At 53.9% G+C, this 26,317-nt stretch overlaps 7 protein-coding genes across 7 annotated transcripts; 3 read left to right on the top strand and 4 right to left on the bottom strand.

Annotated features, from left to right (window-relative positions):
- Window positions 1-301: 301 nt before the first annotated feature.
- Window positions 302-2,006, top strand: PG998_005643 (uncharacterized protein; the record flags this gene model as incomplete). Its single annotated transcript, XM_066872461.1, has 3 exons — window positions 302-335; window positions 397-1,229; window positions 1,302-2,006. 3 exons carry the CDS (start codon window positions 302-304, stop codon window positions 2,004-2,006), a joined length of 1,572 nt encoding a protein of 523 aa, XP_066732558.1.
- Window positions 2,007-5,072: 3,066 nt separating this feature from the next.
- Window positions 5,073-7,369, top strand: PG998_005642 (TBC domain-containing protein; the record flags this gene model as incomplete). The annotated part of the gene is made up of 2 exons (XM_066872460.1): window positions 5,073-6,830; window positions 6,887-7,369. The coding sequence occupies 2 exons, from the start codon at window positions 5,073-5,075 to the stop codon at window positions 7,367-7,369; spliced, it is 2,241 nt and encodes a 746-aa protein (XP_066732557.1).
- A 3,215-nt stretch (window positions 7,370-10,584) lies between these two features.
- PG998_005641 (uncharacterized protein) lies at window positions 10,585-11,292 on the bottom strand (the record flags this gene model as incomplete). Its single annotated transcript, XM_066872459.1, has 2 exons — window positions 10,585-11,114; window positions 11,250-11,292. 2 exons carry the CDS (start codon window positions 11,290-11,292, stop codon window positions 10,585-10,587), a joined length of 573 nt encoding a protein of 190 aa, XP_066732556.1.
- Window positions 11,293-11,340: 48 nt separating this feature from the next.
- On the bottom strand, window positions 11,341-11,984 carry PG998_005640 (uncharacterized protein; the record flags this gene model as incomplete). Its single annotated transcript, XM_066872458.1, has 3 exons — window positions 11,341-11,604; window positions 11,660-11,764; window positions 11,946-11,984. 3 exons carry the CDS (start codon window positions 11,982-11,984, stop codon window positions 11,341-11,343), a joined length of 408 nt encoding a protein of 135 aa, XP_066732555.1.
- Window positions 11,985-12,025: 41 nt separating this feature from the next.
- PG998_005639 (uncharacterized protein) lies at window positions 12,026-12,463 on the bottom strand (the record flags this gene model as incomplete). Its single annotated transcript, XM_066872457.1, has 1 exon — window positions 12,026-12,463. One exon carries the CDS (start codon window positions 12,461-12,463, stop codon window positions 12,026-12,028), a length of 438 nt encoding a protein of 145 aa, XP_066732554.1.
- Window positions 12,464-16,399: 3,936 nt separating this feature from the next.
- On the top strand, window positions 16,400-17,848 carry PG998_005638 (fatty acid desaturase; the record flags this gene model as incomplete). Its single annotated transcript, XM_066872456.1, has 1 exon — window positions 16,400-17,848. The coding sequence occupies one exon, from the start codon at window positions 16,400-16,402 to the stop codon at window positions 17,846-17,848; it is 1,449 nt and encodes a 482-aa protein (XP_066732553.1).
- Window positions 17,849-19,143: 1,295 nt separating this feature from the next.
- On the bottom strand, window positions 19,144-22,869 carry PG998_005637 (uncharacterized protein; the record flags this gene model as incomplete). The annotated part of the gene is made up of 3 exons (XM_066872455.1): window positions 19,144-21,239; window positions 21,303-22,134; window positions 22,192-22,869. 3 exons carry the CDS (start codon window positions 22,867-22,869, stop codon window positions 19,144-19,146), a joined length of 3,606 nt encoding a protein of 1,201 aa, XP_066732552.1.
- Between the last annotated feature and the right edge of the window lie 3,448 nt (window positions 22,870-26,317).

Genomic DNA, 26,317 nt, shown 5'->3' with positions numbered 1-26,317 from the left:
CAGGAACAAGACACTTGTATAGTGTCCGGAACGTCAGGGTTTCTCAGACTGGTAAATTGCTATAAAGCCCCGAAAAGAACTATTGTTAAATGCTAATTCTGTGCAAACTTTCTTAGATGAGTATCATAACGAGTTTGCTTTAGTAACACGACTCATTCACGCATTTCAGTTAAGTATCGCACTGGGTTCAAACACGGCAAGGTAAGTAAGGGGATCCCTCGTAGTTTTCCCCTACGATGCTGTGATGCTAAGCCAGCTAACGCAGCTTGAGCCTACCTTCTTATTAGACAGTCGATCAACCATGAGTCAGGATAATCTGTTCCTGCGCTACGCAAGTAAGCCATATACATACTTTGATGCTTAGAATTGGGCATACGCTGATCAGCGGCAACCCAGGCCCCGGCGAGCGGCGCATGATCTCTCGAGAAGACCTCGGCTTCTACAGCAACATTGTCGTTGGGGCAACATATGAGTTCGGCAATGGTGTTAAGGTCGACCTGCAATCCCTCCAGACCTTTGCGGGTCCGCTGAAACACTGCGTTGGGAAGTTCCCACATCTCAAAGTCGTTGCCTGCGATGCGTCGACGGAGAAGCCCTTTTTCAAGCGAGTCACGAGCCTGGATCTCCGGAACCATCTGAGGATCATTGCGCGTCCCGCTACTGGCACCACGACTGCTGGAGGCGAGGAACCATGGATGGAGCAGTTGCTCGAATCCCTCGTCGACGAGCCAAATTCCATCGCGACGGTTCCGCCCTGGAGGGTCGTGGTCTGCCCGATCTCCCCAACCCGCTGCTTTGTCGCGTTCGCCTACTCTCACATCATCGGGGACGGACGGGCCGCTCTTGCCTTCCACCGTGCCTTCCTCGATAGCTTACGGCAGGGACCGAACGTGCCCCAGGTCGAGATATCGCTTCCCGTGCCGGTCCCGCGGTTCGTTTTGCCGGACCCGTTCGACACGCCCGCGAGGCTTCCCATCTCCTGGTCGTTCCTGCTGGGACCGCTGCTGGCCGTGCTCTTGCCCGAAATCGTGGCTGGCTGGCTCGGGCTCCAGGCGCACGCCGCCAAAGTAGGCGCGGACACGTGGACTGGTAACGATGTTTTCTTCGAGCCCGGGGCAAACCGCAGTTGCGTCAGAATATTTGCTATTGACGAGGCCCGGGTCACTCAAGCTGTTCGCGTTTCTCGGGCTCATGGTGCCAAACTCACTGGTACCATTCACCAGCTAGTTGTAAGTCGGGCGAATCTTCAAATCGCATTCTCACTACCTTTGATAACACCAGCTAAATTTCATGTTTTCCAGGTTCGCGCGCTAAGCAAGTATATCGCTGGTGGCAAGCCCGCTATCAACTTTGTCTCACAGACCGCCGTCAGCATGCGCGCTTCCATCGGCCTCCCGAGCGAGGAATGGGGCAACTTCGCCTCCGGCTGCTACGGGATGCACCCCGTCATCGCCCAGGGGCAGGGGCGGCAGCATCCATCATCATCAACATCGTCGTCGTCGTCGCCGACATCATCCCCACTGCTTCCGGCCTCGATGTGGGAGAACGCCTCGTTGCTGTCGAAAACCATCGCGGAGAGCGCCACGCAGCTATGGGACCAACCGCTCGGCCTCTTGCGGTACGCCCCAAACATCCGAAAATGGTTGCTAGCCAAGGTGGGCGGCCGGCGGGATTGCTCATACGAGGTAAGCAATCTGACCAGCTTCCGCAGCGACGCCGTCGACGAGGATTCGGCGACACCGCAACAGCGGCAGGTCATCCACAGCAGCTGCAAGATCACCGACATGGTCTTCGCGCAGCCGGGCGGCGTCGTCAGCGCCCCGATGGCCTTCAACCTGGTCAGCGTCCACGGCGGCCCGCTGGTTGGCACCATCACATGGGGACGGGGCGCGCTGGGCGTCCCCGTCGAGGCGGAGGATGCGCTGGTGGATGGGATCCGGCGGTCGCTCGTGGAGGATTTCGCTGGTATCGGCAGCGAGGCGGCGAGCCTAGACAAGACGGCGTAGTGAAGTCATGGGACGAGCGGACCTACCTCAGCACTTAACGTAAAAAAATTGAAAGCGCCTACATAATGCCTAATCGAAGCTACAGACAGGCGTAAAGGAAGTTCAAGTGTCAGCTCGCAGCCCCTCGCTCGCTGCTGTTGCTACGTCCTTACCCCCTAAAAAGGCGGAGTTGGCAATCTAGATTGACAGCAAGCACCGGCCAGCTATATCAATTCTACCTGTAATTATGTCGGGGCCTATATGAGATTGCTTGCCTGCGACGAAACAAGCTTTTCCTGGGTCGGAAACCCATCCTGTTGCATTGACAGACAGTCGTTCTCTAGCCACGGATGTGCCATCCCATGATTTCCACTCTGGAGTTTCCTTGAGTTGAGCAAGGTGCAAGGTGCTGGTGCGAGTGCGTGCACAGTGTGGCCGAGCATGGTGATTGGATGGGGGATGTTACCTATGTTAGTAAGGGGGGAGGGAAGAGTAATTTCCGGGCGGTTGGCTTTGCTGGACTTTGGCCTCGCCATCTCGATTGGCTGGTGTGCTGGGTTACTGCTGGGTGTGCCTGGCATGATCTCAGGAAGTCAGGGCCTGGCAGAAGAGAAGAGCCGGGATGGGGTGGAGAAGTGGCTGGGCCGGATGAGGCTAGGCTTGCCCACGGTTAAGGGGGACGGTGGGAATAAGATGGAGTCGCTTCCCACCTTGGCCATCTTCATCAAATCAAATCAAATGAAAGAGGGAAAAACAGGGCTTGTTGGCAGCTGGGGAAGAAGCAGAAGCAGAAGCAGAAGCAGAAGCGGAAGCAGAAGTGGAAGTGGAAGGGGGGGGTACTGGGTTCGGTTCGTCCTCCTTTTGTCGACATGCGGGAGAGTTACAGTACATACATACGTTTACGGAGTACACGTACTGGGATAGGAGAAGTCCGACAGCCCAGAATTAAGCTTAGCACGCAGACGGAAAACACCAGACACCCACCTAGCACCTAGGGAGGGGGGCAGTGTAAGTCGAGAATGACTGGACAGAGACTGAAGACTGTATGTAAGCATATGCAGATAGATGCAGGTGACAGACAGTACGGAGTAGTCGGGGCACACACACAGGCACAGGCACCAGGCACAGGCACAGGCACAGGCGATACCCACGCGCGCGCGCGCTCGATTGATTTTCCTTGGAAGATGATTGCACCAAAAAGCCGTGGCCCATGAACCCCCTCGACAAAAAACAAACTAATAGCCAACTTTCCCGTCGCATAGCATCATCGTCTCCCTCCCGACCTTCACTACTTCCCTCCAAGTCTTGAAGTCCCCGCTCGCTTGGCTTGGTTTCGTCGGTTGTTGATTCAGTCACTCTTTTTGCTGCAACAGCATCGTCATTCACTCATTCACCCATCCATTCATTATACCGCCCACACTCGCTCACCGACTCACCCGATTCATTCATTCGATTTACACTGCCTACCCAGCTTCTAGGAACCTTTCTGTCAAGCCCTCTCCAGTTTCAAAAACCACCGCTCCCCCCCAGGAAAGAGGAGCCGGATCTAGCACTGCCCGTAACTTCAGTATTACTACACGTCTAATATCTCACACACTCCACACGCGCCGACGGCCGTCTCTTCTTTCGCCTGTCCCGAGGAGACCGTTTAGCAGAGAGAGAGAGAGAGAGAGAGAGAGAGAGAGAGAGAAGATAGTTCTATTTGATCTAAACTTGGGTCCATCCGTTCGTTACATCCTTTGCGCCTCCGCCTGGTCTGCTGCGCTCGACGCTGCCACAATCAAAACCCACCCGACGCCGCCGCCGCCGCCGCCCACTCTCTCTCATTCCCCGAGACAGGCAGCAGATTGTAATGTTTGATTGTTGAGAAATCACCCAGAATTGCCACGACACGCTTCTTATCTCTGCATCCCGGGGATTTTAGAGTTAACTTGGCGACCTGGAACGACCCTGTTCCTATCATCTGAACTCGGGCATCACCACCCTCTGAAACAGCAAGCCTGCACATCATCAGCGCACCAGCACAGTCCGCCCGCCAGCTCACACGACAGTATTGGATATCTGGAACGCTGGAACTCTGCTGTGCCAGGTCTTCTGGAAGCCCGAACTGTTGCTTGTCTGCCTGCTGCTTCGGCCAAAGCTAAGCCCTGAATCCTAAAAGCACCAAGGGTCCCCCCGCCCGTCCGTTGCATCACCGACCCGACCCCAAAATAGCTCCCTCCCTTGCATAACCGCCCACTTGGACAACATTGGCCGATTGATTGAATCATCATTCTTTCCGTCCATTGTTCGACCCGTCAACTCGGCTGCCAGAGGCGACGAGCTGCTCGGACTTTCGGATCCATCGGAACCTGTCTGATTTATTCCCAGCTTCCTTGTCTTTATCTTTCTCTACTCCCCTTCCCCTTCCAGCCATCGCCACTTTTATTATTGTTGTTACCCGTTGGTCGCGGTGTAGCATTGCCAGGGCAATCCCGCTGTGCATTGCAGTCTCGGTCCAGGATCTTGAGACACTTCCCGCGCCTCACGCCCATCCCCCCCCATTCAAGCGTACATTAGGGGTCCGGGTTTCCTCTGTGATCCCACCCCTTCGCCTTTTGCTGGCCCAGCTGCACTTTTCGGCACTCGGTCCAAACGTTGCAACCCATCGATTCTCCGTGATTCGTTCTTTTGCTTCTCAAGGTTGAAACATTGCAAACTTGGTTGCACCGAATCCAACTCAACCCACGCGTCTTGCTCTGGAACCTAAACGTCAGACACCCTTCATACGTCGAACTTGTTCTACCCATCATCCAATTCGACTTTGCTGGGCATTCGACCTTTGTTCTCCTGTGCTTCGAGACGACGAGGACGGCCAAAAACTACCATACACACATACTTAATCAGACAATCACGTCACGAAACGCGGCACAACCACTTAATACCCCCAGCAACAGACCGGCCCTCTATCTCCGCGCTATCACCGCCCCGTCGAGCAACATAGAGACGCACTGGGCTTGTTCCAAGACCAGAACGACAGAAGAATATCAATATCTCATTAATCTTTGGCAGCAGCCTTTCAGGGGAAGGCCTACAAATGCAATAATAATGAATTACGAGCAAGACAATACCGTTTCCGGAGCGATTGATTTGCGAACGAGCGTACCCAGTCCTGGATCTCCGCCCGGCATGATCTCGTCCAAGACGTCTAGGGCGTCTTCCTTGCGGTCCTCCATTGGTTCCGACGACGATAACCATGTAGTAGTCGACGTCGGCAACTTCGAAGAAATCGGCCTCGACGACGATACTGTTACCGTTGACGCCGCCCACTCCCGCGACCTTACCCAGAACAAGCACAACCCGAACCCATACAGTGCATCCTTTGCTGCCGATCTTCGTGCTCGCTCCACGAAGCATGTCGGCACAACAGGAACGACAGTACGCCAACAACAGGCTCAGCCTAGCAGCACGTTGCGCCCTCAGCGTGATATTACCACCGCAGGCAAGACACGCCCCGCCTTCCTCAACTTCAAGGGACAACAATTTAGGGATACCAGCACGCACAACCTATCTGGTCTGGGTCCGCAACCCCACCCAGGCCCTGCCCCTATCCGCGGCCTTCTCGTGCGCTCCAGCTCCACGGCTAGCGCTGGTCGCAGACATAGAAGCCCCAGCCCCAACCTTTCGCTGCGCACGACAACCTCGCGAAACCCCAGTGTCGGCGCTCTTCCGCGGCGAAGGAGCTGGCAGTCTAGCCACGAGCCGAAGTCAGCTATAGACTTGGAAAAGGAGTTTGACGAGCAAGATGACGATGACCATGTTCCCGAAGGCTTCATCCTCGATAATGTCCCCATCTCTCCCCGGCCCGTGGAGGAGCGCACTCCCAGTCGCCCGGTCTCGACCTCCACATCGCCCGAAAGATCCAAGTCGCGCGTCCGCAGTGTTGGTAACGGCACACCGCTGGTCCCCGCTGAACAAGGGTCTCTTCGGTCCCCGTCGTGGCGGTCGGATGTCTCTTCGGCCGAGTCAATCAAGAGTCCCAGCACCTGCCCGTCTCCCCTGAAAGGCAGAGCCAAGAGCTGGAACGCAGCGCTATCAGAGCTGAGCGCCGAGGCCAGGTCTCTCACGGAAAAACTCGAAGAACATGCCAACGAGCTTGATAAGCATGGAGTTCGTGGAGGCTCGGCCGCACGACCGCCGATGAAGCCGCGCGTCAAGTCGGCATTGGCAGAGTTACCGCCCTTACGAAGGACCAATATTATGATCGACCCCCTCCCCATTTCGAAAGAGAAAGAGGCCGTTCTATCACGCACCCGGCCTTCTTGGCTGCCTCCGAAGGACCCCGCCGAAGAGAAGAAGCATATCAAGGAGTACCAAAGGATGATGGCCAAGAGCATCGAGGCCGACAAACGCCGTACTGCGTTGCGGCTCGAAAAGGAAAAGAACAAAGACGACATGTCTGGCAATACGCTCCGCATCTGGGAGGAAGATGTGCTGCCGCGGTGGAGCGAAGCAATCCGAGAGCGTCGCACGCGCGAGTTGTGGTGGAAAGGCGTGTCCCCGCGGAGTCGGGGTGCCGTTTGGACCAAGGCCATCGGCAACGAGTTGGGTCTGACTGAGACAAGCTACCACGCAGCCTTGACAAGAGCCCAAGAGATCGAGTCACGCGTTGCCGGAGGCCAAGCCACGACCGAAGACGAGAGGCGGATCAACTGGTTCGCCCAGATTCGACGGGATGTCTTAGAGAGCACCTGGGTAGATCTCAAGATCTTCCAAGCCGGAGGGCCTCTCCACGACTCGCTTGTCGATGTCCTGAAGGCATATGCCATGTACCGAAGTGACATCGGGTATGTCTCGGGCATTAATGTAGGTTGTCTATTCTCTGCCTCGGTAACTAAGCCAGTATACTAACACAAGCCTAGACTATTGCGGCTACTCTTCTACTCAACCTGCCCTCCGCCACGGCAACCTTTATCGCCCTGGCCAACATGTTGAACCGTCCTTTGCCCTTGTCCTTCATCGCCTGTGATCACGGGGCCAAGCACAGCGCATATAATTTGGTATTGGATATCCTCGCCAAGAAGACCCCTCGCCTTCACGAGCATCTAGTCAGTGATGAATTGCACCTGGATCCTGACGCGTACCTCTCGGGCTTCTTCTCAGCCATGTTCACACAACACCTATCCCTCGACGACTGCAGCCGCCTATGGGATGTGTATGTATTCGAGGGCGATGCCGTTCTGGTTCGGGCAGGTGTGGCGCTTCTCGCTGAGAACGAAGGCCGCCTGCTTGTCGCCAAGACCCCCGAGGAGGTCCTGGCGGTGTGTGCGGCAGGCCACTCCAAGACATTACAGGGCCGTGGAGATGATTGGATGGTCCGAGTTCGCAGTGCCGGGAAGGCATAGAAAAGAACAAGAGAAAGGAAGAAATAAAAAAGCAGGAGTCGTTGGACGGAAAGGCAACTATTATACCCTTCGTCGTAAAAGCCAAAATTAACTTTGCGTATTGTTATATAGCAAGCAAGCGAGCCACGATGTTACCTTAAACCCTAATGGATTTAATTGGAATTATACTTCTATCTTGAATAAGGATACCATTATCTTGTGTTTACTTGTCTTGCTTTACGTGACTGTTGGACGCTTTCATACACGATCTGTATTGGTGTGTCACCTCTTCGACAGTGTACGGACAAGGAACAAAGTCGATATCGTCGTCGTCCCGTTGCGTTTGGATACGTCGTGATGTCTGCGGCCCAAAACGTAAATGCCCGCTTTCTGTCGTTTCACGGATTTCGCACCCTTTCGCTGCCCCGTCGCGTCATGTAAGTGCCCTCGGGTATGCATGGCTTATTACAACCGACGGCTCAGACCCAAATGGGAACTGAAATGGGGTCTGTTGGTTACACAGATATTGGCAAGCATGGGTATTTGGCCACGCGGAAGGCGGCAGGTCTTCATGCACTCGACTTGCAATCGCACGCGGGCCCTTCATGTCATATACGTATATCTATACGTTGCTGTTGTGATCGCTGCGTAGAAGATGAGGATGATGACGCCTGCCATCGAAAAGGGGTACGAGAAACTATGCGTTCGTGGCGGCAGCGGCAGCGGTGGTATTACTAACGCTTTGGCGATCGTGCGCTCTGGCCTGTTGGCAGGCTACAATAATTTTTCCGTGGGCAGGGACTTGAGCAAGGGTTGCTGCCGCCGTGTCTCCTTGCGTTTGCCATCATCATCGTCACTTTCTTCTCTTCTCCTCCTCCTCGGGTAACATTTGGGGCTAAAGAACCCGGTGAAGGAGCCGCTTAGGGAGGAAGAAAGAGGGGGAAAAGAAAGAGAGCTTGCTAGAGGGTTGGGGACTCGGCGACAGTATCGCGCCACGACTTGCCCAATTGCTATGCGGACACGAGCAGGCTGACCATGTCGAGACGTAGGAGGGGCCCTCGTCTCATGGATTCGTATAATGTAACGGCCGTGTTTGATACTACGCACATCCCATGAGTAAGCAATAATAATGGTGGCTAAAGAAAGTCTTGTCACATTAGATATGTGACAACCCGGGTAGGAGGAAGTGTTTGCACTGTATGGTCAAGTAAGCTGCATAGCCAGCCAATGGCCGATCTCAGGCTGCTACTTGCTGCCCAGGCTGCTGGATCCCCCATCTTCTCCCTGGTCCGTTTCCCCTGTCACAGTCAAGGCCTTTGCCATCTACATCAGCTAGGCATAAGGCAAGCTGCAGAATCATCAATACAATGGGTGGCATGCTCCGTGAATAACAGAAGTTGCATCGCCTTGGTAGCCCGTGTTGGGCGTCAAGGTAACTGTGCAGGTGGCAGAAGCACGTAGATACACCCGTAGATACACATGACGGCGAAACACCAACCCATAGACTAATCTACCCGAGGTCCGTTGGATGTGACAGGATGTGAAAAATGAGCTGACGAGGCGTTTGCCCCTTGTTCGGCAAGACGAGAAATTCCTGGCTCTTGGCTCCCAGCCTTGCGACCTTGCCAGGGGGCCGGGTCGTCGAGTCTGCAACACGGCACCACAATGGACAGCCCGCCTATACATACTCACAAAATACTCTCCGTCGTAGGGAATTGCCCTTCCAGCGGGGAAAATTCCACTGGTTCCAACAACCCCCAAGAACGAATATCATACGACGATCGGAAGAGTCGAGAAGCTGATTTGGCAGAAGTGGTGGCCATCAGGAGGTGCTGGAAGTGCAAACACTTCGCGGGGTGTGCGAATTGCCGGTCAAAAAAAAAGCAAACATGACAAGACTCAGGCTGCCAGGGGGCGTTGCAATTTGCACACAGCAACTAAGTCGTCCGGATGCCTAGCCGGTAATTGATTAGCCATATGCCTCTTGGCACAAATGTTTGCAGCCGCAGAAGCAAGGAAAAGCCTGATGGCTGGCAGGTACATGGCTGGTTGCTGCAGCTCCTCATACACAATATATTGGCTCGAAGTCTCGCTTGTGGTCGAGATCGGAAACCCAACCCCTTTGTGGCTGTCCATCACGACGCATTGGCGACCCTTTGAGCCGTGATATCCCAGGTTATCCCAGTCCTACCGGATAGCTGCAGCTACCCTGGAGTGGGCCAGGGATTGGAAGGGGGCGAAGGTGGGAGGAAAAGCAATCATACCACCAAACATCTCGAGTGAACCCGGCGTAACGAACAGAACATGGCGTCGCTGGGACGGGGAGAAGCAGAGTTTTTCTCCGGCAACGCGTTTGCCAGTTCACGCGTTCTTCCCCCTTGTAAACGCGTCCTTCGTGATGCTTGTATGGTAAATAGGTCTGAAGCCCTGGCATGTTGTGCTGAGATTGCCATGAATGTATTCCTTCCTGGTTTTGCGCAATTCGCATCTTAAGCTCCTGAAACTTCTTACTTCTTATTCAACTTCTAGTTGTCATCACATTTCTTGCCTCTTATTAGACTTCAAGTTGTCAGACACGTCTGCGAAGTTGCAAAATATCATCACCCCTATACATACGCATTACACGTCCCATATTTATCAGCGGCTGAACCGCCTAATTGCCAGAATCAGTGCTCTCCAGGCTGCCGACTTCTCCTTGGCTTAGAGTAGAAACCTACGAGTGACCACTCGCCCCTTTCTCTGTTCTTGCGACAGGCTCACTTACGAGCTCGTCTTCACGTCTTTCAGCTCAGCAGCAGGCAAGCCACCAAATCCGGGTGCCCGGCCATGAACAGAACCATGAACTGCAAGAAGCAATATGAGGCGACAAACAACATCAAGTTTCTCCGTCTGGTGTGGGAGCGTAGGAATGAGTGGCTCGAGTCTCACGATGATGCTGAGAATACTACTGCGTTTTGGACTTCCATAGCGAAGAAGTTCAAGGATGGGGAAGGGTGTCAAATCCTTAAGGGAGCCAAGGAGGTAAGTCATGTTCTATTCCTTCACGCACGCAAGTCTTCTCTCAAGTCACGACATCATATCGTCTCGACCCACCCTGCCACCTTTACATGCGCCTGCAGTCGGGCGTGTTTTTTTTTCATGTCATCCCTAAGCTTTATCCGCCTTCACCTCCACAAGGCTAACTAATCGTCCTTACTGGACGTCTTCGCATATAGACCAAGAACAAAATGTACAGGTTATGCGTTAAGCGACGACGAAAGATAAAGTCCGCCGGCAGAATACTGGAGAGAACGGCGACGGAAGCAGCTAAGGACAGCGTGATCTCTGTTTGGGCGGCTTTCGATCTGCTTAGCAACATGAGCACGATCAAGTCTATGCTGACGGAATGTCTGACCCCAGCCGTGATGCGGCTGATTGCGTCGCGCGTCGCCGCAACGAATATCAGCTACGGTTGCGGTGGCGCTGCTCGGGACGAGACACATGAGGAGGAGATCGCGCGGTTGATCTTCGCCCCCAAATTCTTCAAAGCAGCTGACCAGTTTGTTGCGAGGGTCAGGAATGCACCTTTCGGGACGCGGCTGGAAGATATGTATGCAGAGGCGGTGGAGCTCGATGACAGCGAGGAGGAGGATGGCGATGACGGTGATATGGTAGAGCCCGCCGCGATTCCGTCTATCGAGGAGGAGGAAGACAGCAGTGAGGAAGACAGCAGTGGGGAGGACAGCAGTGAGGATGACAGCAGTGAGGAGGAGGACAACGATACTTCCTGTGCTAGGGTTGATGACTCCAAGTCAGCCTCTCGTGAAGACTCGAAGTCACTGCTGCCGCCACTTGACAAGGAGGCATATGTCCGTATAAATTCAGCGGACTTGCCGGACCCGTCCTTCTTTGAGAAACTAACTTCCGATGATGAGGAGAGATGGGACAGGATGGAGAAAGACCATTGCGGTGTGTGGCCCTGGTTGCGCCGCAGAATGGGGGAGAACGCAGCGTCAGCTAAGAGAGGCAACATGGACCACGGCCTCCTGCCGACGCCTCCACAATCCTCCAATCCCGCCTGTGGTTCGAACTCGACCTCTGTTGAGCAAGGACCCGAAGTGGAGGAAGGCGAAGGTGACTCCGGCGATGATCCCGACGACGTCGACACGGAGATCGATGCGCCCTCGCTGCTTCGTGTAGGTCATGGTCACAACTTGGGATTGGATAGCTCTCCACCAGAGACCGAAGATATCAGGGACCTGGACTTTTCCGAGTTCCTAGATGAATCAGATTCGGGCTTGCCAGCTCGTGGAAAATCATCACCAATCCTACAATGTCAACCGTCATCGCCCGTTCGGGGACGTCGAAATGCTCAGAGACGCCGAAATGCTCAGAGACATCGTAATGCTCGGAGACGTCGAAACACTTCAAAGTTCCCTTCGTCGAGTATTTCATCAAGCTCCCGGGGCCCGTCACCCAGCATAGGCGCTCGTTCTCCACACGAGCAGACACATACTCCTCCTCCTTCTTCACCACCACCTCCTCCTCCTCCTCCCGGCGAAGGGTCCCGCCGTTTACGGTCCGAATCGAGCCTCTTCGTCCGCCAACGCCAACATACGTCGGTCAGCCCAGAGCCGCCGCGAGCGTGCGCGTCCATACAGAGGACAAAACGCGAGCACACTTTCACTCCTCTCGAGGTTATCGCGAAACGGGTGAACTCTGCTCGAAAGCCGCCCTCGAGAAGTATGCCAAGCCCGGCCGGCCCGGCACAGCGTGGCGAAGCACCAGTTCGGCCGGATAAAACCCAGCCAGTTCACATTCATTTCGACGAGAACGGCTGGGAAATGGGAACGGAACGTGGTCGGGGAGTTTCAAAGCAGGCGGCGTCTTCCACCACAAGGGTGCAGATGGCACCTCCAGCCTTACCAGCGCGGCTGCCATGGCCACAGGTAGAGGAGCCAGAGGAGCCCGCGCCGCCGTCGAAACGCCAAAAAAGGGGTCATAGTACGGCGAGTCGCCCCGACCCGGCCATGCCCTCGGCGTCGGGTACACCACGTGTGCGTCGTGAGCCAACCGCATGTCCTGGGGAGGCGAAGGGGGGCCCCTTGCCCAGGGAACTGTTGCGAAATCCGCCATTATCATCCGCTCCTTCTTTCGCAGCTGCACTGTCGTCGTCGTCTTCGGCGGCGCCAGCAGTTAGGAAGCAGTACATTGTCGAGCACAGGCCACCAGTGGTGAATTCTTTTAGTACGACCAAAGATAAGAGAAAACAGAAGAGCCATGCCGACGGATTCTCCCAGGGGGATGCACCAGTCGATACGCGCCGCTTCAAGAGGTGCTCAAAGAGTGTACCACCGCCCTCTCGTGTAGAGAGTGACATCCCTCGAGGTATACCATCGGTGCCTTTGGACTGGGTGCGGCAATACGGTGCGAAACGACCGCCTCCCACGTAGGAAGGGCATAGGCACGTTTCGAAGGAGGACAATATCTGAAGGCCTTTCCTGTTTGTTTCTGTTATCTTTGATCCTTTCTCTTCTCTCTCCCATTTGATGTCTGATTTAATTACCATTAGTGTGTTATGTTCCATAGTAGCCAACCTCCCTATGTATGTACAACTACGCCATAGCCCCCCATGATTCGCGATTCGCGCCAATTGCGCATGGTGCATCTACATTTGTGTAAGAAAATGCAATGGCAAACACCGAGTCATGCATCTAAGCTGAACAAATTGCATGTGATGCACGGGCTAGGCAGCTAGGGAGAGGTTGAAGGTCTATCCGTGTTCGAGTCGCGAGAAGACTGAAAGACTGGAAGTATGATATCAACCCATGCTGGCCTGCATTATGTTCACGAAGAACGTACTCCGTAATCATGCCGCAATCCATACATGCATATATGCCGGTGCCGGTACGGGAAACGTTGACCATTCTGTTTGGTGCCATGTACGGCGGACGGCTGACACGTGCAATTGCCATGCACTGAATAAGTTGAAAGAAATCCTCGGGCCACGACTGACTGTACTGGAAGAAGGAGGTGCTCAGCCAGTACTCAGCTCTCAACAATTATCTGTTTCGGGCAAGAGGGGCTGGACCTTGCATCTGATCGCCTTCCCCAACAGAAAAAAATTGTTCCGCTCAGGGCCCTGGCATTGGCAGAAAAGAATTGATTGAGAAGAAGGCGGGGCACAACGGGGACCCTCTGTAGCCTCTGGACTCCATTCATCCCATAAAATCTCCAAGCAGCTCATCAGGACCCTGCATTTTCCTGCCCTTATTATCGATCAACCCAGATCCCGCCCATGAACATCAATCCATATCAGCCACCCCCCCCGGCTCATGTCAGAGATGGAGGGCATGCCATTGCCGAGAGAGCCAGGCCCGGCTCTTGCTCCCCAGCTTTTCGGAATAGCTTCTCGAACTCTGTGCTACGTGTGTGTAGAGCATGCGGTTGTTGATCATCAATCGACTTGAGGTACTTGAGTACATACGTGATGGAGATCTGCAGTAGCGTTGGGCGGGTAAAAGCCCCATCCGGTCCCTCATTTTCCCCCACGTCCCACGTTGTATGTATCCATTCCCCAAAGTTCAACATCACCAACCCAAAGACTGTAGGTGCAGAACCCGAGATGTTCGCCCATTCGCCGTGCACCATGCTACATACATTGTAGTTGTCGCCTCCGTGTCTCCGCCCCATGAGATGACTTCACCATCGTGCTACATCAGATCATTTGTGCCCAGCGCCTTGTCCGTCACGCCAATCACCACCATGTGAGGGATTGATAGCCTTGTATGCTAGCAGCTAACCCGCTAGAGGACCCGATGGGACTAGAGAGCCCAGAAGGACTCGTCTTTTTTTCTTCTTCTCTCGGTATGTACATACATATGTATGCACACTTCCCATCTTCACATGCCAAGTAGCCCGGTAGTAGACCCGCCAGATCGAAGTGCCAACGGAACGCCACGCGGGTCCAAACCCCCTCTAACCAGCTTAGCCCCCCGCGGCATCACGGCTTGAGTTCGTTCGAGGGCGGTGAGGGAAAATCACATACCACACCACATATGTACACACGGTGACACGTCAATGATGGCTGCTGTGTGTCTCGCTCGGTACGTATGGGTTGCCTTTGTTTTTCGGGATTGGCAGCGCGCAGTGGGCGGCTCCCCATGCTCGTCGTCTGTTCTTGGTTTACACTTTGGATCATCCCTTATCGTCTCGGTATTTCGTGCAGGCAGAAAGCCAAATCTCAGGTAGTCAACCACTCACAAACAGGTAGCAAGATGCCACCAGACAAGGCATCTGACCTCCTCCGTGCTCAACACTCGGCACGTGTGTGAATGATCGGACTGGATGACCTGTACGGACTGCGCCGACGAACAAATCACGAGAATTGCCGAGTGACACATGGGAATCGAAAACGCCCGTTGCCGAATCGCCTAGTTATCTCCCTTGTGCGACTGTCAGACAGCACACTTTTTATTTTTCCAACGGCTGTCGGGGTTGCACCAGACTTACGGAACAGGACCGAACCCAACAACCGTCGTTTTCTGGAGAAGAAGGAAGGCAGGGGGAACCAAGTCCTTGAGCCAGGCGTGCCAGGTTCCCTGCTAGGCATTGACAGATCGGCCCCTGTATCTCAGGTTCCACGTTCATGATACCTTCGTCGTACTGTATGTACTGTAGAATACCCTTCACTGTATGGAAGTACCTGTTGGCCCCCGCCCGGTCCAAACCTCGAAGAGTCTCGACTGCTTGTACGAGCCATGTCCCCTCTTGCCCTCCCGTTGATCGGCGGCGAGACGGTTCTTTCTTTGCACTTTCTCTCTAAACACTCCTGGATTTGCCCCTTTGGTGGTCTGTCCATTCCCCTTAGTTGCCCAGATTTTTGCCCAGATTAGTCTAACCCCTTCTTTTCTTCTCCTTTGTATGTCTCATGTGCACGGTCTAGGAAAAGAGAGGTGGCGGGCGGGTCATCTCCTTCTCCTGCCCGTAGCGCCCTTCCATGGTTGATAAAGTATAGCATACAGATACTTACACACACAGGATGACCTCGGTGTAAGAGCGTGGAAGCAATGAGAGTTCTGTGACTTCAAGGGAGGGATAGCCAGGGAGCATCGATGCGTAAACGCAAAAGCCAGTCAGTGAGGCTTTCAATACAATCTTTTTTGGCCCTACTGGACGAGCCAGCGTTTCCTTGTCTTCAGAGGTTGCAGTCCCAAAGCTGTGGATTTGCTCAAGCCGCGGCTGATACCAAACTCTGTCCCGATAGTTCTCTGGTTTTTTCAGTTTCGATCCGAAAGGTGTTTGGCACACTGAGGTACACTAACGGATCAAGTGATTGATTGGCAATTGACCACCGTTGTACCCTCGTACACCCACTCTAGAACTCGAATACTATAACTACTTACATACATGCTTACGCCAGCCGGAAGCCGTTGGACAGCAGATAGTTAAAAAACGAGACGGCAAAGTAAGCGTGAGAGACAAAAAGATACGGGTACAAGCAGGAAGGGAAAAGAAAGATTAAAAAAAAAAAAAAGGTGCATCCCACTTCCGTCCAAACCCGCCAGTTCCCTCCCCCCAACAAATTGGCTCACAAGGACAAGAGACCGACAAGCCTTGGCTCGCCTACTACTCGACCCCCGACTGCCACTACCACTACTGACTACCACCACTATGACCAGCACCTAGGAGACACGTCCAGTGGCCAATTGGACCTGACCCTCCTTCTCCATTGGCGTTTCGTCGTTTCTTTTTATTGCTGTCGTTTGCCCGTTTCTTTTTTCCTTTCCTCGAGAAGTCGCATTCCGCAGTTCACTGTACACACTACTTCTTCAAGTGTCTGGCTGTCGCTTCAGACGCCGATCCCAAGACATTCCTTTCCCCTTGTCTCAGCTTGGTCTGCCAGTCGGATCCTTATTTGACCTGACCCCCCCACCGGCCAGAAGGGCAACACCCCAGACAGGACCTTTTCAAGAAGGAAGGATATTGAAAACGCCATTGCATAATAGAAATAACACATCTTCTTGCTCTCTCCCTCTCCCCCTCTTCCAAATAGACACAACAAGAACGACCATGGCTTCCACGACGGGAAGGGCTACGCGCCAGAACCCTGCGCTTCGTCGTACCATGACCTCGACCACAGCTGAGTCGGACATGTCGTCCCCCTCAACCCGCATGGGCTCGCCTATCGACTCTCCTAGAGCTTCGGCCTCGTCCACCTCCCTCTCTTCCATGTCTTCGCTCGATGAGAACAACAAGACGCCGCATGGCAAGCTCATCGACACCTACGGCAATGAGTTCGCCATCCCCGACTACACCATCAAGGACATCCACGACGCCATCCCCAAGCACTGCTTCGAGCGGTCCGCCGTCAAGAGTCTGTACTATGTCTTCCGCGACATTGCTCTCGTGGCCGCCAACTTCTACCTCGCCCACACCTACGTGACGCCCGAGATCATCCCCAGCATGCCTGCTCGTGTGGCCCTCTGGGGCCTGTACGCCTTCATGCAGGGTCTCTTCTGCACCGGTCTCTGGGTGCTGGCCCACGAGTGCGGCCACCAGGCCTTCAGCTCCTCCAAGATTCTTAATGACACAGTCGGTTGGATCGTGCACTCTTCCCTCCTGGTCCCCTACTTTAGCTGGAAAATCTCCCATGGCAAGCACCACAAGGCCACCGGCCACATGGAGCGCGATATGGTCTTCCTGCCCCGCACCCGTGAGCAGCAGGCCACTAGAGTCGGCAAGCTGATCCACGAGCTCAGCGAGCTTGGCGAGGAGACCCCGATTGTCACCCTCATCCACCTTTTCGGTCAGCAGCTCATCGGCTGGCCCAACTACCTGCTCACCAACGTCACCGGCCACAACTACCACGAGCGCCAGCGCGAAGGCCGCGGCAAGGGCAAGAAGAACGGCTTCGGCGGTGGCGTCAACCACTTCAGCCCCAGCAGCCCCCTTTACGAGGCCAAGGACGCGAAGCTCATCCTGCTGAGCGACCTGGGTATTGCCATCACCGCCACCGTCCTCTTCTTCCTCTGCAAGACCTACGGCACCTCCAACATGATGGTATGGTACTTCCTGCCATATCTCTGGGTCAACCACTGGCTGGTCGCTATCACCTTCCTCCAGCACACTGACCCCTCGCTTCCTCACTACACCCCCGAGTCGTGGACCTACGTCCGTGGCGCTGCCGCGACCATTGACCGCGAGTTTGGCTTCATCGGTCGCCAGCTCCTGCACGGCATCATCGAGACCCATGTCCTCCACCACTATGTCTCCACGATTCCCTTTTACAACGCCGACGAGGCCAGCGATGCTATCAAGAAGGTCATGGGCCGCCACTACCGCTCTGATGTCAAGGACGGCTCCGTTGGATTCATCAGGGCCATGTGGCGCAGTGCTCGCATGTGCCAGTGGGTTGAGCCCAGCGCAGGTGCTCAGGGCGAGGGTAAGGGTGTTCTGTTCTTCCGCAATGCCAATGGCATCGGCACCCAGGCTGCCAAGATGGAATCTCCGGCGTCCTGATCAAGTCGGTTGATGACGAAGAAAGATACGAGAAGAAGCAAAAATGGTGTCTCGGTCTCGATTGTTTGTGGTAAAATCGACCTACCTGTCTCTCAATGCACGGAAGCCGCGTGAAAACCAAACGTCTGGCGGACTTGTTTGGAAAAAGAGTAATGAAAGCAGGGGACGATGACGTACGCATCAAGACGGAACTGTGTTTAAACGGATGGTCGCCATCTCGGCGACTCTGCGTCTGGAGTTTTGGAGTTGCAATCCCCTACTTTTGGTCCTGCGGATGATTCTTGATTACCGACGCAATCTTATTTGCCCTCAACATATAGACCACTATGACGATGACAAGACCAAAAAAAAAAGATCAAGACGAAGAGACTGGTGTTTTTAGAAATAGACCTAGTATAGCATGCTAGAATCGAGGGTTGTTTAAGTACTTAACTTGTTGTTCCACTTGCCGATGGCATCCTTAGCTTAGCTGCTGGGTATCGTGACTTGAAAGTCGATTAGTGGTCTGCATTTCGTCACAACTTCCGAAGCTTCCGGTCACTTTTTTTGAGACTTGCCTATCGTTGTTCAAGTCGTAGAAGGGAGGACATGATGGGGATGTGGGGAAACATCGGATACAAAGCAGGAATGTCACGAGGGACAAGGCGAATCGAACCCCACCATTGGATAAAATGATATCCAGCTTGAAGTGAGATGGGAAGCCGTACATACGCGTGTGGTAGAATGCAGTGTTGTCATATGCGAAAAAGAGAAAGAGAATATGATTATTCTAGATCTTGCGATTCATCGCTTCTCTTGAATATGTACCTAATTGACCGCGCGGAGGTAAAACGAGGCCGCAGAATTCAAAGCCTGCCATCCTCGGCTGAATAGTCAGTTCTAAATATAAATATCAATTGCCTTCTTCGTTCCACTGAATCGATCCATTCCATCCATTCCATCCAATGCCGTTTGTGGTGTCTCCCCTTGGAGAACATAATATACAATCATCGCTGCTGCTTCCCTTCCAGCCCCCTTTCCGTTTTCCGGTGCCCCCCTCATTGATACAAACACGCATAGGACGAGAAAGAGGTGCGACCAAGTTCGTGTCAAAAGAAAAGGGGAAAAGAGGGGAAAAGGCCAGAGGCACTAGTTGATGGGTATCTTCGTTCAAGGCCAAAAAGCAAAACCACACCTGAAGGTAAAAGAAAAGACTGAGGTTTCAGGGAGCAGGTAACAACAACTCCTGGCCTCCTAACCGCCCTGGTCTCTACATACTCGTACACATCTCGTTTGGCTTCCCTACGCGTCCAAGCTCAGGTGTTGCTGGCTTGCTCGCTCTGCGAGGTGCCGACCGCGGACATCGGGGCAGACAAGTGGCCGTTCTGGCCGTGTCTCTGCATCTTCTTCTTCTGCCGGGTTTTCTGCCGGCGACGCCTGAGGCGACGCCAGCGGGTTTCTGCCTTGTTCTGTTTCCTGCGTCGCTCGGCCTCTTCGGCTTCAGTGCAGCGGGGACAAGGGGTACATGTAGTGGATGGCGATACCAACGGGAATAATGACTCTGACGGCGGCGGCGGCAACAACGACTTGCTGCCCGTCTTGGGTTCTTCAGCCTTAATTACTAGAGGGGCTGGCGACAACGGTGATGCGCCGCGCTTAGCCACAGCGGTCAGTGGCAGTGGCTGCAGCGTTGGCACCGGCTTTTTCATTGATGTCGCTGCAATAGCTACCGGTGAGGCTGAAGCGAGGTTACCATCATGAGTATGCTTGCGCTTCTTGTGTGCGGGGGTCTCTTGATGCTCCAGTGACTTGGGCGGCTCCGAAGTCAAACGCTTCCTCTCCAAGCCGACACCATGAAGCAGGGGATCCTTTGTTGCTGCCCGACTATGCGTTGCTGCTGGGAAAGCTGGGATGACGGGTAGAGGGACGGGTGTGAAAGATCTTAACTTCGGCGGCGCAGAAGACGGCGGCTGCCCAGACTTCTTCCTTTGCGTGCGGGATGATGATGTGGGCAGACTCTGCTCAGGCCCTTTACATTTTGCATGAGCTTCGTTGGCCGTGGTGATGTTGTTCAGCCAGAGAGGCGATTCCTGCAGCACATACTGTAATGTCGAAACGCTCGAGTCTTGGGAACCCCCCTTCCCGTCCTCGCCATTATCAGATGCCGCGGAAGCTGTGATATGGGCTAGCATCTTGGGCGGCAGCAAGGACTCATCGCCGTTTTCGCCATCCTTGCCATCCTCGGATGTCTCGGAAGGTTTGTAAACAGTAGTTTTTGCTATCGGTTCTTGGGGCAGTGTGGTAACGTTGTCGTCATCGACTTCCCCATTCACCTCATCAGAAAATGTGACCTTTTTGATCGTAGCCTTTTTGCCCTCTGACAGCCCTGAGTTGTTAACCACGAGCTTGGACACGGGTTTCGGCGTATCTTCTGTTTCATCGTCTGACAGGCCAATGGAGGCGTCGTCTCTATGCGTTGATGGCAATCGGGTGGGCGCTACTTTGGAGCGAGCGGTAGGCGTTTTGGATGGACTGGACGAAATGAGTATCCCAAGCTGTTGATTGGAAGGAGGGCATTCTGCCTCCAGCTGCTTTCTGATGAGAACAGAAGAGGCTTCCGAGTTGGTAGAGCGAAGGTCTGATTCATCCGAGATCTTCGCGACTTCGTGTCCACTCGGCCCTTGAGGAGTGGGAGTCGTATCGTCCGGGGCCGCATGGGCCAGCTTCAGGCTGCAGGGTGGAAGCTCAACTTCTTCTGCGTCTTCTGCGTCATCGCCATCGTTGTCAGATTCGCTCTCCTCCCAGTCTTGTGTTTGAAGTCGAAGCTCGGCGGTCTCCTCCTCCTCCGCTATTTGTCTACTGGAGGGAGGCTCACAGCCAAAGATATATTTTCCACGGTGGCGGCCGCTGATAATAAGTCCTTCCCAGGGTCCGTCCCCAACGTGAGTGTAGCCACGGTGACCCAAACTGACAAACTGGGTTATGTACTTCCAAGAGTACTCATTGAAAGCTTTGGGAAGGCGGCCTCCTTCATCCAGCACCTCGCCGCGCCAGAATTTCTCCCCTTCGCTGCCGACCGACCAAATGTCATCTTCGTCAGACTGCTCCGCGTCGGAGAACCGATCTCGGAAATGTTTTGGATATTGCAGTCCAAATGTGTTGCTTGCCGTATGGCTTGGCTGTACCTGTGACTGTGCCTCATACTCAGGATACAACGTGTTGATAGGCGTGAACGATGTGGATGGTCGCGGACGCTTACGTGTTCCCTTGGAGCGTGGCGTTTGATTTTTTGGTGATGCGGTTGTATTCGTCGCGTGCAATTGCGAGGGGCCATGAATGATATCGTCACCCAGGTGATCCTCGGACAAATCGGTGTCTTCGAAGAAAGAGTCGGGAATTTCTTCCATTGGTGCTGTTGGGGGCGAGTTAGTATGGAGATATGCTTTCAGAACGGGTCACATGTTTGACAACTTACATTTTGGCTGTGTCTTCCGATTCGTCATCTTTTTGATCTGGTCAATGGCTTCTCGAGCAGAAACACGCTTGCCGCGGGCCTTAGCCTCGGCATTCTTCTTCTGTGCGGCCTCTTCTGCTGCGGCCGAGGCCCTCGCTTCTTCCTCGAGTTTCTTCTTTGTGGCATTTTTATACTCTCCTATCTGTTTGATCAGGTCTAAAGATTGGGATTTGTGGTTCGACGGGTTTGCATGTGAAAAGGACCCCTTGACTGCAACTCCAGAACTTGAAGGTATGCGCGAGGATATCTCTCGCGGGGCGCTGCTTCCCTTTCTACGGGACACAGAATGCATCCCTCGCGTGTTCTTCACTGCGTAAGAGCCCGGCGTTTTTCCGATGGTGCATCCCTCCTCATCTGAGTCCGGCGAAGAAGATTCGCTATCCTTTATAGAAATGACGTTGGCTTTGGGAAACGATAGCCACTTGCGAGCGGATGCACCTCGCTCAGTGTTAGCCTGCTGTGGCAAGCGCGAGGAAGGGACCGAGTCATCTTGCAAAGCTCGGAGCCGAGTGCGGAGCTTTCGGTCTTGTTGTGGTGTCATGAGTTGCTCATCGTCAGAAGGAATTTCATATACGTCTTTCTTGATTTTCCCAGAGCTAGAGGTGCTGATTGGCCGCGAGGGAGCAGACTCGGGTGTTGCAGTTGACCCAATCTTCGCTGGTAATGCACCTGCTGTGGACGGGGAGGCAGTTTGCCCTTTCGATGCAGGTTCTTGTTGATTCCGGTTGAAACCACGAGGAAGAGTCCAATTCTTTGGCAGTGAAGATGAGACGTTCGGGCTTCCCGGCTTATCCTAAGTTACATGCTATCAGCCAGGTTCCTGTGCTTTGAACAAGATATCACAACTTACGTTGGTTGAGGTATGGATGGTTTTGCTGAGGGGTTTCGACGTAGGACCCGGCTTCTGTGTGCTGTCAGGGTTCTCACCCACAATGACACAATCTGTATCTTTGCTACTCAAGCTAATTGGGTCACTTGAGTCGCTTGAAATATCTATCGGGAGCGGCGGTCCTGCTGCAGGCGGTGTTTCCTTTGGCTTTGTGCGTGACCGTAGCACTCGACCCAAGGCTTGAGTAGGTTGCTGCTGCTGAAAAGACGAAGCACCATTGGCGGGGTTGGGCGGATTGGGAGTAGCGAGCCCCTTTAAACTCTGAGCAGGCTCCGTCCTAGTATTGGCGGAGGAATTCTGAGGTGCTTCCGGGGCCAAGGCAGACGACGGCTCGGTCAGGAAAACATGCAAGAACTCGCCATCATTTAGCGTCTCGAGCCGATCGTCCAATGCGCATGAACAATACTGCGAGTCCATAATGACATCGACCTCAACAAGTCGACCTTGTTCAGGCTTCTCCTGGCGAAATTTGTGCAGCACCTTGAGCCCGACATCGGCGAAAGTGGCATCTTGCATCATGTTTATCCTGTGGCGGCCAAGCGAATCTGCGTGTTCTGGGTCATGTCGCTTGGTGTGGTCGTGTATGAAGACACGCACCACACACGGCAACGCCTCGAGCTGTTCCTTGGTGCAAGACATGATGCGAGGTAGAAGGGGAAAGGGCTGATATAAGGACAACTCAAAGAGTCGTCAAAACTCGCATAGAATGCCAGCCTCGTCTAAGAAGGCGCAAAACCGCAAAACCTGGGGCGATGAGATCCAGCAGTCGCCGCCAAGAAGTCGTGATGCGAGCGTTAGTCAAAATATGGATGGTTGGGAAAATATTAGAGCAGGGCCTCTGCTATGATAACAATTGAAGATGAGGAAATCGCAATCAGTAGGTGCGCACGCCACGTGGTTGTGGTGGAAGTGATAGTTGCGCAAAGAGAGAAATAGCAGGGTGTGAAGACTTAAGAGAATTGCCAAAGGGATCAAGTCATGAGTATCAACCGGAAAGAGATGCCAATTGAAAACAGATGTTCACATCTACCTCAATCGCAACACCCGCTGCGATTGTGTCTGGTGTCCTTGAACCAAAGGCATCTAAAGATTGTGAGGGAATGTGGGGGTGATTGTTGGTAAGAACTCTTTCTCACATCTCGGGTCGGTCAATCAATATGTGATTGCGCAAGGCATTGTCGAGAGAATCATAGGATAGATACGCAGTGTAATTGTGTGTCAGTCTGGTGGTCAATTGATTGAACGGCCTCAATTGAGAGAGAGTGTGTGTGTGAGAGAGAGGAGAGGGAAAGCGCTGGTGAAGTTTCGTTGGTGTTGCAGAATCCCTTGCGCGTTCCTGACGCGCGACCCGACGTGAATCTCCAAGCTCTTGAGGTTAGCTAGCGTTTTTTTTTTTGCTTCTTCTTCTTCTTTGGCCATTAACTTTAATTAACACCCAGCCACCGGCTTTTCAGCCCGCTCGTTTGTCTGCTCGAAGCCCTGCTGCCATGATACTACTCTGTACATGGCCTGGAATATTATCTTCATTGCTAGCCCAAGGGTCAACGAGCTGGTTGCCATGGTGGTGTTCTTGCGCTCATACATCGTACTTTCTTTTTCTGACGCCACTTGTCAACCACTCACCTACGGTATCTTATCTGAATTTCAGCCTCGAAGATGAATAGTAGATATGCGAGATGTCTCCTCCCTCTGAGTAGTAATAGATAAGAACATACATTGGACATGCACCCCAGCATGCCCTACTTCGTTCTGCCACATAGTTGTGAACAAATATGGACAATATCGATGTTGCAGTGGGTATTCTAATGAAGCAATAGGCCGGGGCAGCGTTCGTTTGACAACACCGGCTTCCGTTCACCTTGCTCATATCGACAAGACGAAGCGCGATATCATCCAGAACACCCAATCTGCATTACTCACCATTATGTTTAGTAGCATCATCAAATCAAGTCCGGAGATAGCCTTGTAATACTTACAGGGCGGAGCTCGAATGGGCAGCCGAAGACGCACGGAGAGAGTGAAGGAAGAAGGAGGAGGGAAAGAAGAAACAAGTTGCCTGCGAGTTCTGTGCGAGTCACCATTCCCCATATGCCGTCCAGCCTTTGATGACGCAGCGAATGACCTCAGAGTTGCCGGGTAAGGAGCATATCTCCGCGTGGCGGCAGTTGACTTGCGAGCCCACACACCGCTTGGCCCAAGTGCTTGCAGTAAGCCACCATATTGCCTACTGCACGAAGCTCCGAACGGCCCCCTCCGTTGGCGAGGAGAGGAGGGTCGAGAGAGAAAGGAAAAGAGGCCGCTCGTTCGCTGGAGGTTCTGAGTAGTGGCGGCAAGCGGGTGATTCCCGGCGAGGGAGAACGGGGACGGGATCCGCACCTTACGAAAACGAAAATTGGGAAGCTTGTTTGCCCGTCCGCCTGCCGCGTAACACGAGCCGGACGTTGACGCGGAGGGGCGCGCTTGAGAAGGAGGAGGGGGCACAGAACAGGCTGGATTTGCCTTGCCACTCTGTGTACATAGAGTGAGCCCTATGAGGCCTCTTTCGCGATGGAGCGCGCGGGGGCGGGCTGGTGGGCTCACGAATGCAGCAAGCTGGCAAGGCAGAAATGGGCTGAGGGCCGAGGGCAAGCCTATTTTCGGATGCAAAAGGTGGTGCTGGTGCTGGTGCTTGCTTTGGTCGACCTCGCCGCCGGGAGGGAGCATGAATCAGGTAGGATAGTGCCTTGGTCTCGGCCCCCGTATAATTTACGTAGGGCCCTATGGTCTTCACCAGGGTTGCCGTACTCGCGAAGCGAATGGTGGGCGGCAAGCGGGCGACGGACTGACGAGGGTATGTAGGTGAAGGGTTCATGTGCGTGCGTGCGGTGCGTGCTTTTGTGACCTTTGCCACCACCGCACCGCGCTTTCTGCGCGATACGATGTCAGGGCAGAAGTCAGGGTTTCCGAACTTCCCTCATGCCTGTTGCCTGAAGTCGCATTGGGGCCGGGTCCGTCCTTGGATTATGCAACGCTCAAATCGAGACACAGCCTCCGCACTCCATGTGGCACAGGCGCCAGGCGCAGACGAGGGGAAAGGCGAAAAGGCGAAAAGACCTCCACTGCAAGCCATGCATCATCCGAATTCCCTTTCCCTCCTGACTCCTGATCCGCCGTCCTCGACAGATATATCGGGAAATACACGATTCACGTGGTTTCTCGGACAGGGGCAGGCCGTTGAAGAAAGCTTACTGTGTACGTAATGCAAGCGGGTTCGCTGCCCTGAAAACCCACAGCGGGAAGGACATCCGAGAAGATGAAAGGCACACCAACCCTACATTGTGGGGGGCATCGCGCGCCTATGCCTCTGGCCAGTACTCTCTGGCGGCCTGCGGCACTCCTTTCTTTAATGAATTCGCAACCGACGGGGCCTATGCTGTTCTATTCGGAGAACTGACTACATTCACATGTCTCTTGCAAGGTGCAGCCGTAGCGCAGGCGATGGACAATATGGATGAAGCAGTCGCTGATTGCTATTGTTCCTCTTTGAAGTTTCAGAGTGCGCCAGTCAAATGGCAGCGCGGCCAAGGTCGCATGGATATCGGCGACAACATCTGGTGAGAATGGCAATATGTCGTCGCAGCTATTGTGACAATTTCCATCCAGGGGTGGGCGTTTTCCCACTCAGATTCCGTGGAAACCACCCGTCTACATGCCGTTAGGATTCAGATGCCGTCCCAAATGCTTAGTTGGCCAAGATGGTGGTGGGTAACGTTGCGTCCGTCGGCGCCAGAAAAGGTCAGGGTACTGGTCAGGGGTCGGCTTGCCAGCCGCTCACAAGCCAGCCATGGCGGCGGTTGAGATCGAGCGAGCTAGCCTTTTACGTTAGTGGCCGGGTATTGTTGTAGGTACATACATACATACATACATTGTATAGCTTGGTAGCTGGGCTTCTGGCTGGGGTCGAGGCGTCTTTTTTCTCCCTTCTCCCTCCCCACTCCCCTCTTCTTCCTGTCTTTTCCTCAGACGAAATCGCGCAAAATGGCATTGATCAACAGGAGTTCCACACGATATGCGAGATCTGAGTAGTATTTTTTCGTCAAGACATGCG

Source organism: Apiospora kogelbergensis, assembly GCF_038363985.1.
Source record: "Apiospora kogelbergensis strain CBS 113332 chromosome Unknown utg000003l_segment0_segment0, whole genome shotgun sequence".
In the NCBI taxonomy this organism is placed as follows: Eukaryota; Fungi; Ascomycota; class Sordariomycetes; order Amphisphaeriales; family Apiosporaceae; genus Apiospora; species Apiospora kogelbergensis.
Note: the sequence above shows the minus strand (reverse complement) of the source record. Positions and strands in the feature narration are given on the sequence as shown.